Raw genomic sequence first — 13,470 nt, 5'->3', positions numbered from 1 at the left:
TGGGATGGCGAAATTGATGTAGGGGTTGCTTGTGGCAAACTGCAACTGACATCCACAAACTGCACACTTAATTAGGGTTCGTCATATGCAAAAATGTTGCTTCCAGATCAAAAAGAGTAAAATTTCATTGTAAACCGCAATTTTAGCTTCTCTTAAAAGGTTATAAGTTCTTGGGAATTTAAAACGCAAAACACAACTTCTTGGAATCATAAGGTATATACATTTTTCCATTGATTTTTGCTTTTACCCATTAGCTTTCAGTTGTCAGCAATTTTTCGTTGCAAATTTGTAAACAAAAATAAATAAGCAATGGCCATTGGAAATGCTGACGATTGGTGGCAAGCATTTTTACATAATATTGACACAGAAAGACAAAGTGCTAATAGAAATAATAAACCAACGAGGCAGGCGGCACAGATTAAATCAATTACCGGCCAGCCAAGTGCATTCGAGCCAAGAATTCCGCTGATTGGACGACTAAATGGTCAGAGTTTCGGAGGGAAAAAAAGTCAAAAGGAGGAGAGCAGGTGGTGGGGCATTCAGATACAAACAAAAAATTCAAACAAATACGAAAAGAAATCTAAACAGATAGCTCTTTTTATGCCAAGACAATTGACAGTTGCACAAACGAGATTTAATTGACAGAGACAATTTATGCAAACGGTGGCCATAAAACAAGTGCAACGAGATTTGTGTATTTAGATTTGAGTCTGTTACCGTTTTATTTTTTTAACGTTTGGAGTTTTAAATCAATCAGATTAGGCCATGAAAGGCATTCAAATTAATAGTATTTTTGCTCTCAAAATGCAGCTCATTAAAATAGTTTTTAAGGGCAAGAAAAGTTGCAATAAAAATTCTCTTGAATTACAAAACTATTTAAACTTAAAAACCACACCTGCTTGCAATTTTCTTATTAACATTTCGAAACGCTGCAAGTCATTAGCTTTTTTCTTAACCCGTTTACAGACTCTTAATTCATTCGTATCCCCTTGGCTATCTCCATTCGCAGATCTCCAGTCCATTCGACGTCTCCTGGAACACGATGCCTCTGGCTCGGTCTGCCCCTCCTGCCGCATATCCTTCGACAAGGGCAAAAGACGGAAACTGATCGACACCTGTGGCCACGAACGGTGCTATTCCTGTATGTTCCGCAACGATCAGTGTCCCATGTGCATGAACAGTTCGCTGAAAGGTGAGTACCAGTATCTGTATCTTTCTTTCTCTCAGTATCTTTTAGTACTCTGTAGTTTATATTTGTTTAAGAGTATAAGCTTTTTGGGAGTACCAGGTATCACCTAGTCGAGAAAGGAAACTGTAGTCTTATTGCAAATATTTTAGTTGTGTTATGTTTTGTATCTCCACACTTTTTTCGCATATCTTGCGGATATTCCATATGAGGCAGATATTTTGTTACATGCAGACTGCCAAAAATGCCACATAAATTCCATTAAAGCCAAAGACAATTTTTATTGTAATGTCTATAGAAAAATTTAAAACAAAGGCTTAAAATAGTACTCATAACATACATTTTTAAGAAAAAACCTAAAGAACCCTCCTTCTTGGCTCTAATAATAAATCCTCAAGCATTTGCCAAGTCCAGCACTTTCTTAAGCCTCCTCAAATGACGTTTCGAGTTGCAAATGCAAATGATACCTGGCTCCTGGCATACTCACCTTCTTTTATTAAAAAAAAATTATATATATATACATATGTATATATGTACATATAAAAAATATTATTATTCAAATTGGGTACAAATTGCTTTGCATTCAGAATTCGTATTGTCGGTTAACTTTTTAAAATCAAAGGTATCATCATCGAGCTTGGGCATTCGGCCAAGGAAACCCTCCCACTGTCACTTTGTGGACTTGCCCATGAAAACCGAAAGTTATGTACCTCTTTAGCCCATTGCTGACACGATTCCAGAAGCCCAACAGCCTACTGGATTTATTAGCTGCCGATTGTACACGATCGTGTCACCTGCTTGTGTAGGCCTTTAGGCTTTTGTGGGAAATTTACGAGCTGGCCAAGAAGACACTAGGGGGCTGAGGAGTCTAGGGGACTGGTGGCTCTTTATTTATGATCAGGGCTCTGCTTTATTTGCATACCTAATTAAGTGATACGGTTCGTGGAATGGAAATTGCCTCAACCAGTTGGCTTTACGGTATTTAGATAGGATAATTATGTGAGATTTTTGGACGACACGGACTTTGTTATATATGCAATACACTTGGATAAATTTTGGCAACCTTTTACAGTCAAATAAAAGAGGTCAACTGATACTAAAAGTTAATAAAAGTATTGCAAACAAGGTTTTGAATTTCTAGCTTTTGTTATTCACAAAAACCAAGTAACAAAGTCAAAAATTTCTATAGATATCCCAGTGACTTCTTGGCCTAAAACAACAACCTTTAACCCATTGAGAAAATCTAGAAAAACTTTTTCCCTAAGGGCCATGCATGTGTGCCACTTTTTGCAAAAAACACACACATGCTTTTCTTTTTTCACAATTAAGCTTTGCGTTTTCCTCGAGTGCGTTTGTGTAAACACATCTTGACTTGATTACTTACATCGTTTTTTTATATTTTTTCTCCAGCTATCATATATATTTATATATTTTTTTTTTATTTGGCACAGATGTGGATGGCGCCAACGCTCAGGGGTATGACACCGGGATCGGTGGCTCCACGTCGACGATTGTAAGTCCGCTTGGATCGCCACAGCCGCAGCTCAGATCGCATGCGCAGCGGAACGCGGCACTGGCGCGCTACATGCAGGTGAGTGCGTACTCTAAGATACTCGTACTCATGGATACACACACCTCCGGTTTAGGTTCGGCGTCGTCTTTAGTGTGTTTACCTTAATGGCCTCTTGATTACGATGAGACTCGACGCCATCAAAGAAATGGAAGTGGCGAGCGGTCTTTGAGAAAAAAAGACTGAAAGAAATCACCGCAGAAGAATGGAAAAGAGAAAGAAATCTTTTTATTTTTTTTCTTGTAACTTTCGGCCAAAACGACGCTTTGTTAGACATCTTCAATCGACTCCCATTTCCGCTCATCTTTCCAAGCGCCTCTTTTGTCCACATTTTTGGGTTATCAACACATTTTCTGATGGGTTCCCGTTCGAAAGCGGGAAAACCCGTGGGCAGAACACCTCTCCAGTATTAGTTCCCAAAATTTGATCGTAAAACGGTTTAATTTACTTTTAATCAAGCCATCACAGAGTGTGAACCAATTTGTTCTACTTAGCATAGGGAATCGGTTTGGTAATAAAAGTTATGTTCTTTCTGGGAGGTATGGCCATGCTTTTTAGAGGCTTAGAGTCTTAGATAAAATAAATATTATAAAGGTTACAATTTTTAAACTAAATTGAATATAAATGGAATAAAAATGTCTGAATTGTGACCTTTTATGTCACAGTACCTTCAGTCTTAACCATCACTTTCCTCTTAATTAATTTAATTTGATTTATCTTTAACAATGACGACAATAACTCTTTCAACCAAACTGATCCGATCAGCAACTGCAACAGGAATCTCAGACTGATACTCCTCCAGCTCCAGCTCCAGCTCCAACTCCATCTCCAGCTCCTGCTCTCCTCCTTCACCAAACATTTTCGAATCCATCGGGATCATCGCCGTCAGACTGTCAGCAAATGTCACTTTAAATACGCCAAAACGGCGCAAAAGTTTCAATTGTCGGGCGCCGTTGGGAGCCAAAAAATAGTGGGTATCTAGGGGGAGTCTAGGGGGTATCTGTACGGATCCAAGGGGGGACTATCAAGAGGAAGAAGGCTAGAGCAGATCGCCGGTGCCAGATAGCTTGTCTGGCAGGATGCAGTCGCATCAGCGGAGGCAGTCCATAGTCTCTGGTAGCTGGAGATACTCGAACCGTGGCCGTATCTCATATTGTGTATCTCAAAGCGACTGTCAAATGGTTAAACTGACAGTTTGTTTTTCCACCATAAGAAGTCGGGTAGCAGGCAGCATACCACAGTTGCAAGTTGGGAGGGGAACGACCAGCTTGGAACTGGAGATGCGAATGGAGATCCAAATGGAGATCCGACTGGGGAGATGGAGAGATGGCGATGCGATGGCGATGGAGGGAAACTGGGTCATTCAGGCGGCTGAACAGCGCCTCAGGCCTCTCGGCCAACGTCCAGGGTCTTCTGCTTTCTAAGTCAGGCCGAAAGCGATTTACTCTAAAAACGGAGAAAACATTTATGAATATTGAGTTTTATTTTCAAGTTAATAAAAACATTTTTGCCCCCAGTGTATCAATTTATTTCCAGCAGCATTATTATAAACATTTACAAACGTTCAAGTATTTATTTCATAGCGATTCTCAATTGATTTCTATACGAGCTTCAGTTTTTCGGTTTCGGATTTGCTGAGTTTGTACTCGGATACTCGTCGTATTTTTTGGCCAGCTCTTTGACACGTGACATGGGATTTCACTTAAGAGTTTTTAATACTCGAGCATAAGCAAACGTACATACAAGAAACATAAACGTGCCAAGTGACTCGGACACATGACATGGACATGAATGTAAATTTTGGACTAGCGGACTCTGATCCGACAGTCAAAAAGGACAGGCTAGACAAACAATACCCTGGGAGAGATCTCCCGAATCCGACGTGTAAATTGATGTATAATTATTGTCAAAATATGTGAATTGCAGTTTTCGCGAAAGTAATAGAAAGCTTATTTGAATTTCTCTATGTTATTAGCTTGAAATAGGATTATGTGCTTAAAACATTCAAATTGATTTAGCTCTCCTCTACTATTTATTAAACAAAGCCCTTATTTGTATCGGCTCTGATTAAATCAACAAGAAATCCATAAAACACCCAACGATCGTAAAAGCATAAAATGTTCGACACCTCGAAGCTCTCCAACAGACGCCATAGAAAGAAAGTTTCCTTTTACAATCGCTGGCTGATTAATATGATTCGAATGGTTTTGATTTGATTTTGGGATGAGTCGAGATGGCCAGTTGATTGACTGGCTGGATGCATTTGGAAAACTTGCTCCTCAATGGCCGACAATTGTTGTGGATCGAGTTTATGGCTAAAAGAATCGACGACTCTGTTTTTGGCCATCTCTGAACGACAATTGGAGCAAAAGTGGCAGAGCCGCCTTGATTTTCCATTTCTCTCTATCGTGGATATGGTTATATGGATATGGTTATGGCTGCGATATGTCGGAAGTGTGTCAGTTGCTCGTGTGGTAGCCAAGGAGCACTTTACATAACTATCTATCTATCTGAGCCAAACCAGAAGTCGTTTAGGCAATTGCCGACTGGAGTTGATCGGTCCGGGATGGAGCTTGGATATTGGCGAGAACTGTCATTAGATTAAGTGGCAGGCTGGTAGAGGGGTCTACGTCTAATTATCGTTTGGAAATCGTGTTACAAGTTGCACAAAAAACAATACAGATCTGGGTAGATTTATAGGAGTTTTTATAAGGGTTACCATTTTTTTTAATTGTAACTATTATGTTGCTCATAGTTGTTTGTGTAAAGATTTGTGATTGACATGCACAGGCGACAAATCAAGTTGGAAAATGCCTTTGATTCAAATGCGAAATAGTTTGCATTAAAAGCGCCAAATAAAGCTGAGACCGACAAGCGACTTGCAAGCTATTTTTTCTGCAACCATTAACCAAATGCAAGGCGCGATTTTTATCTATCATGCAATTTATTTTGTTGCTTTTGGTCTGTGCCTCGTCTAATTGTCCAGTGCTTGCAACAAATATGGCGTTAATTATCCACTATTTCGATAGCATCACGTATTAATGATTAGCTAAAAGCTACGAAAAAAAAATTAAATAAAAGCCAAGCAGATATGTCGCGGAAGGTAATCAATCAAATGGAGCAATAGAGCACCTTGGAGTATGTATCTCTTACTCTGAGGAATGTCAAGCATTGTAATTGGTATTCGATTGGATGGATGTGTGGCAGTTGCCGTGTATCATTAGCTCTGCCACTCGTTTTCGCTTTTTCGTTTTTTTTTTTAACGATTTCACAAGCGATTTATGCGACCAGGTGAGTGCGACACCTGCCCAGAAACCTTGCTTGCATCTCGTATAAGTATCTCGAACTGATTCCGATTGTGAGACATCTTTGGGTTTGTTTTTTCTGTACGACTGACTGGGCTGACTTGGCTGCCTGCTGTGCAATTATTCATTACCGATTGTGGTGACTTTCGATTGGCATTAATTTATAAACGACATGTGTGCGAATATTCATGGGTTCAACTTTGAAGAAGGTGTGACCCAGGAAGTTTAGTCTGATTTATTCTGAAGCTTTATAGAAAAATATTCATACCCAGTAGTTGTAGAATTCAAAAGGGGCTGTAGTACCGGGTATCCATAGTTCTGTTAGTTCAGTTCTTGGAAACTTTTCTAAACTTCCTTCCCGGAAGTTATTAATTGTTATTTATAACTGAAACCCAATCAAGCCAACAAAGTTCTTGCCTTAATCAATATGCTTTGCTAGAATTATACAATTAGTTGCCACTCATTTAGACTTTCGCTCACTTAACAATCATTGACTTAATTGCCACAGCCACAAACACAATAACTGCAATCAGGCTTAAATGCACATTGAAAATGGCCATAGCCAACATATCATTTAGTATCATAATCCGATGTTGAACAAGCGACTGATTATGTGCCTCCTCCTCGTCTCTGACCATTCACTTTGTCTATTGATCACGATTGCAACAAACAAAGCAACAAACGCGTCATTGAACTCGCGGGCGACAAAAACAGCGCACACTCGCACACTTGGAGCGCCACCTGCCGGTGGAGCCCTCTCATTAGCACAACCACCGACGATTTATCAATTTTCTCAATATATCTTTCATCAAAATTAGACTATAATTAAGGCTGTCTGTCTGAAAAGGAGAATTTTCCATTTTTTCGAGTGGAGTAATGGAAAATGGCCGAAGGGGCAATGCAAAGGCCACTTCTATGACTTGCTAATTGCCTTCAAGTCGAGCTACTAGTGTGTACAAACACTGAATACTGACCACTTTAGCTTGCAAAATGCAAATGAGTCTCTGGAGTTATTTGTGGGCTGCTAGCTAATAAACGTGAATTATTTAATAAATACTGAGAAAATGTTCATTAGCCGCCTCTGTGACATTTAAACGACATGGTATAGTTCACTGGAAGGTTCAAGATCTTCCTTATATACAGAGTACTTCATAAATAAATTCCTCATTCCTCTGTGTGTGGCATAATAGTTTAAGCAAGCCAGTTATTAAAACTGAAATTAAAATAAATGAAAAGAAACCGTTCACATGCCATTTTAAATTAATGGTAAATCATAACTTATGAACCAATTCTGATAAAAATCCAAACACACCCACATCAAATTAACTCAGTTTCGACTTCAGCTGGCTTATAATTAAAGTCCGAATAAACTAAAAATCAAAAGTACCCACATCACTAGACATATTCGAGATTAAAACAAATTACACGGCTTATCGTTATTGGCCCAAATTTCAATTTGGCCAACGAGTAAATTAAGGCCTGCCAGGAGAGTGCAATTAACGGGCTTAAAACAAAAGCCCGAGTTGGATTTCTGTTACCATGATAAATGGAAAGAAAGTTGCCATCCCAAAAAAGGGATTGGGTGGGGGGGACATGAGCTGGCTTGTCAGCAGAAATATGAGCTACATTGTCCCTTACAAGATGTCTTGAAAGAGAAGCACAATAAATGCGAAATATAAAACATACATGTATCCAAATTAATCATTAAGCCGCGGCGAAGAAAGAGCTTGGCAGATAAAACACACCTCTACCCAAAGCCAACGCCAAGAGCCAAAAATCAAGCCAAAATCCAAAACCCAACTCAATGAACCCAAGGGCAGGGCAGGGCAATGCTTTTGACTGAAATTAATTTGAGTGGCTTGGCAGATTATGGCCAAGATGGCAGGGACTGTGCGAAAAGTGATAAAACATGCAGACACTTTTGGCTGAAAGCAGATGAAACGATGGAGAAATGGCCACAAGAGCCACAAAATTTGCATAATATGCAGAGAAAATAAAGACGAAACATTACATGAGAGTTTTATGAGAGTTACACAGAAAGAAATCCAGGGGAATCAAAGATAATACTTCCTCATTTTCTGCTCATTAAGCCAACAAATATTATAATATTTAATTGATTTCAAATATGTCGACAATAAAAACACTTTTCTACCGAAAAATAGCTTTCAAAAGTGTGAGGCACGAACTGAAATTAACGCTCCCCATCGACTTGGCCCTTTCAATTGGATAATTTGGCTTGGATCATGGCACTCAGTTTTCACTTTCTAAGCTCGGGCCAAAAGTAAATAAAATCCAAAAATCCAAGGGCTTTGGTATTATTCATTTCCGGATTTTTCTGGCACAGAGGTGTAAAAGTTTCCGTGGTTTGTTTACCCAAAATACTGCTAATTATATTTTTGAAAATGCGGTGTTAAGTTGCATAAGTGTAACACAAGTCTTGAAATTTTTACTCAATTCTATTTTCCCATAAATTTATTAACCTTACACACCTTCTCCTAAATGTAGCATAAGTTGACTTTTACTCGACTTGAGCGTGACGAAAGCTTCATTCCACCTGACCTACAAGTCAACAGCTCCACGGCATCTCCTCCAGATTATTTACGCTCAACTAAGTCGCGGCTCAAGTCAAGTATTTAACCGCCTGGTGGAGGAAAATGGAGGTGGATAGTACTCCCATGTTTGCCGTAGTGCCTGCTTGGTACACATGCATTTTCATCTGCATTTCCATTACCATTCAGCATGCCGAGCACGTTTCACACTCTGATGGGGCTGGGGATGGGAAATGCAGTCACTCAGCCGGGTCATAAATGTACCGACCTGAGCTATTGGCCATGGCATTATTAGAAAGCCAAGTGCATTGCATTTTATGATCGTCCAGCTCTGGTTCTCGTTACGTTAACGTCGCCTCGTCGTCTTCTTCGAGTGGCCGCGCCAAACCCAACTGAACCGCACAAAAGTGCATTTCACTTTCCCAGAAATCAATAACCGACCGCCAAATTGAAGATGCGTGAGGTGTTGGGGTCTCGACAAACACCTTCATGCCCCAATCAATCCAATCCCAGGCGATGGCACTCTAAGCCGAACTCTAACTTAATTAAGAGAGCCCCTGTTTCGAGCTTTTCCCAGACGATAGAAAATTATTGAATCAGGCACTGAAAGAAAGTTGAAGTATGATTTTTGTGATTAAAATAAATTATTCTGGAAATGTCAAGACTAAGTATGTAACAACATTTTTGTTTCAATACATTTTTCTTATGCTATTTATTATTTTAAATGTTATCCAAAAAATAATGTTTCAAAATGTTGTTTTGAAAAGTATTTTCTCAATACTCATAACCGGTACTCATCAAAATATTTTAACTATTTACACACAAGAATCACTTTTTCGTAAATACCCCATAAATGCATTAAATTTCAAACCCAAAGCAGTTAAAAAAACAATTTTTATAGTTTCAAAAACCACCATTAAAATCGTTTGTTGATTTTTTCAGCATACACATTTTTGGGAATTCTTTATTATGTGCTCTTGTCCGAGCTTTAACTCTACTTTTATTTACTTTTATGATTTGTGAATGCCTTCTCCCAGGCAGTTATCAGTTTTATGGGCTTTTGTGGAAAGTCAGCCAGCTCTCCAGGTAATGAGTTTGGCACCTAGGGAGAGAATCGTTTTCGCTGTGGGATGGGAGACCATCGACTTGGGACCATTATCTTATTCTGAGTCGTTTCACATGAAAGCCAGGCTACAATAAGCTAATGGGAAACTCAATTTGCAATCCATAGTCCAAGACGGGTAGCTGGATGAGAGTATCGGATGGGTCGGATGACAGATAGCGAAAGGATTGTCAACTTTCGAAATGCCATAAATAAATGAGCCGGGCAAATAACAACTTAATTTCGCCTGGCCGAGCTTGGCAAATGCATTTGCATTTTTACCATACTGGCATATGAATATATTTTCTCACCCATTTCACCGACTCAGGTGGCTGGCTGGCTAACTCTGTTGTGTCTCTCTATATCTCACACGCTTATCTCCCTCCCTGTCCATCTATATCTCTATCTTACCCGGGGTCTATCTGGGGATTTTTAGTTTTTTTTTCGGTTTTTTGGATTTAGCTCTGTGGCTCTTTGGTTTTTGGCATGCGAGCCGCTTCCTCAAATAAACCGCACGGCATTTGCATGTTGAGAAACAATTTCTCAGGTCTTGTGTTCGGGCCTTGTTGATCTTGCTGACTATGGAGTGGGGACTACTGACTGGATTATCGTGGCCCAGAGTCCGCCAAAAGCGGAGGCCTTTGATATATGCCACATGGCGATGGTCATAATATTTTTGCGCAATTCGGTTGTCGTCGGGCGGCTTTTTTTCCACTCGATTTATCGATCGTTAAGTAAATGCATTAATTTTTCTCACTAGAGAAAACTCTGCGTGAATTTTCCTATTCCAATGCCGAGCTCCGGGCATTGATTTATATTGGCACTGGTTAACCGCAAATCCCCCCAGCTTGTCAATTAATTATGGTCATGTAGAGTTGCAGTTGCAGTCTTTAATTTCTCACTCAATTCGGCGGCAATTGTCGGAATTTTCCAGTCACATGCTGACATGTTTTCCACCCAACAACTTTATCTCGGCTATCGGCTCTCGGTCTCGGCTTTTGATTTGTTTATTCAATTGATTAATTTTTTGTCTTTACCTTTTTGTTGATCAAAGTTAAGTAAAGAAATTCGAGAGCTACCGTCGACCAAATTGTAGATCCGAGTGTTCATATTATAATGTTGTATGCCCAGTACACAGTCTTATGCAAAATCTTAATTAAACAATTTAAGAGCCGAAATAACTTTGCATTAAGTTGTTTGCTTTGGCTCGGATTTCAATGCACTCCACTCAAGTGACCCGGCCCGGACAATGAAAACCCATTTAAGGCAACACCTCGGTCTGAGCCGAACATTCTGCCATGATTACAATACAAGAAATATGTTTTGAATTGAAGCCGAGGCAAGCCACGAAATTTGGCAATCTGGTAATCGTTTGAGCTGGAGCAGGCATTAGCCAAATGCTCCCAAAAAACCAACTCAAGATTTTTGTATTCTCCATGGGCTAGGATTACTTGAGTTTATGGGCCATTTTTGAACCGCCAACGAGCGCGACGATATCCATTAGACGCAAAGTGGGCGATTTTTAGTGGCGGCTTTTGAAATGCCAGCACAAAAGCATTTGCATGCGATTTGCTAATGATTCAAACTAAAATGATACTTGAAAATATTCTGCAATTCGTGATCATAGACATTTGTCGTGGATGAATGGATGTATGTGAGTGTACTTTTGTAATTGTTTCAAGGTTTATCATCGAATTCTTTGAGAACTTGGTTTTAAAGGTATATTTATTTTCTCAAAAAGTCAGAGAGAAATATCTAAAAAATGCACTTGTGAAGTGGGGGTAGTAACGGGTATCATATAGTTCTAAATATTCTATTGCAAAGTAAGCCAAGAGCTAAGAGTAGCAATGGTGATCATGCAATTCTTAATGTTATTAGGTTCTAAAGCCTTTCAATAACTTACCGTTTGAGTTAATGACTTTTCATATTTTAATTAAATTTCATTTCAATATACCTGATTTTCTAATGCAATTTTCTCAGGCCTCTAATCCCGCACACTTGCTGACCCTCCGCTGGGTTATGTTGTTTATTTTATGACATTTAAACAATTATTTTTCAACACAGGCAACTGTTGTTGAAATATCATTTGATTTAACCAGCCAGCTAGCCAGTAAGCCAACCAGCCAGTTGTCTAGGCCCACACCCTAATGGAAATGGCCAAAACGAGTCGAGTTGCAATTTCGGTTGCTGTTGCTGTGTTGCTGTGTTGCTGTTGCCGTGTTGCTATTGAAGTTGCTGGTGTCACAATGTCTGGGACGGCAAATATCTGTGACGCAGTTGTTATCGTTGCTGTTCTTTCAAACGCCCCGCAGCCAAACATGAGATGTATATTTTATTTTTCATAATTTAAAAAAGAACCAAAAACAAAAAAATACCTGGGCTTTGATAGGAACCTGCTGTTGTTGTTGGCCGAAAATCGAATTCTTGAATGAACCATTAATCTTGTTGCCAGCTTCGGTTGGTCATTAAATTCTGGTGCAGTAATTGCATTCATTGCCTGCGTCTCGGAACATTTTCGGTCTCTTGGCTTTTTGTTTTTTTTATTCCAGCTTCTCAGTTTTCGGTTTCGTTTCAGTTTTTGTGAGCAAATTAATGCGGGTTTGTCATATTACAATTACTATACTGAGCTCTTTTTTGTTCACTGCCTTTTGGCAGCTGGCTTTATTACACCTGCGCCTCCAATATGCAACGAGACTCCCCTTGGGGCACCGTTCCGTTCCGATCCGGTTCGGATTTTGCAGTTTTATGACCGATATAGTTTCGGCACCGACTATTCGGTCAATTGGCTCGTTCTGCTCATTTGTTTTTTCCACTGTAGAGCTGGGGGAGCGGTTAAAGTTCAGCCGGTATAGTTGACAGTTTATAAGTTTTCAAAAAATGATTTGTTTTCTGTTGCAAAAGTATTTCGGTGTGTTCTCACGATTATAATTTGTCAGGAATTTAAAATGGGTTTACCGCCAAACAAAGGGTTGGGTACAAAAGTATCTACAATATTATAGGTAGCTTTAATCTTATAATAATAAGTATCTCATAATAGTAAGTAACATGTAATGGTCAAAGACCCGTGCTCCTTAACAAATGACGCTATTAAATGGCATCCTGTTTTCAGCCTCTTTATATCTTCGATCATCTCCAATAGCATAGTGCAAATTTTATTGCACTTTTTGTTGTAAACTTTATTTTTTACGGTAGCCAATGCAACACTCCCCTTTCTTTCTCTTCCAAGAGTAGAGCCCGAGACACGCCGACAAATTGCACAAAGCGGGAAAAGTGAAAATCACCTTTGGAGATGTGATTTTTTTTCAATTTTCAAATTTTCCACGGCCCCCATGTATGGCAGCCATAATTTGTTAATTATTTTCCGAAGCAAGGCACTCGTGCGCCGTGTCCGTGTGTCCGCGTGTCCATTTGTCCGCGTGTCCGTACAACTTAATCAAAGTGATGGGGCCAATTAAAACGCCACCGCGGGAAGCCGACATCGATAAGATGTGAGGGGCTACGAACTAGTTTTAAAATCCCAAAGAAAGCCTTTCTACCGATCGATACCGAAATGGGAGGGGCAGGCCAGAGCTGGAGGAGATTGCTCTGAGTTCGATGGCGCATCGAAACGGACCAAAGCGAACCGCAGCTTAATTACGACCAGATAAAGGCGGAACTCGGCCCACAGATGCCAATGGCTTGATCCGCAGATGGATAGGAGATCAGTCTGATGGCATTCCCCCCACTAATCCCAGTGGTTCACAGATCACAAATCAGAC

At 39.8% G+C, this 13,470-nt stretch overlaps 1 protein-coding gene across 7 annotated transcripts in view; it reads left to right on the top strand.

The window, feature by feature from the left end:
* The window catches only part of LOC6493267 (protein TANC2), a 52,207-nt gene that overhangs the window by 32,204 nt on the left and 6,533 nt on the right, over positions 1 to 13,470 (top strand). For all 7 annotated transcript variants that reach the window (XM_044714888.1, XM_044714884.1, XM_044714883.1 and 4 more), the window contains 2 exons: positions 1,010 to 1,192; positions 2,638 to 2,777. In XM_044714888.1, coding sequence (XP_044570823.1) covers positions 1,010 to 1,192; positions 2,638 to 2,777 — 323 coding nt within the window. The remainder of the gene's footprint in view (positions 1 to 1,009; positions 1,193 to 2,637; positions 2,778 to 13,470) is intronic.

The sequence above is a fragment of the Drosophila ananassae genome, chromosome 2R, assembly GCF_017639315.1.
Source record: "Drosophila ananassae strain 14024-0371.13 chromosome 2R, ASM1763931v2, whole genome shotgun sequence".
Classification (NCBI taxonomy): Eukaryota; Metazoa; Arthropoda; class Insecta; order Diptera; family Drosophilidae; genus Drosophila; species Drosophila ananassae.
The sequence above is the reverse complement of the archived record's forward strand: the minus strand, read 5'-3'. Positions and strand labels throughout refer to the sequence as shown.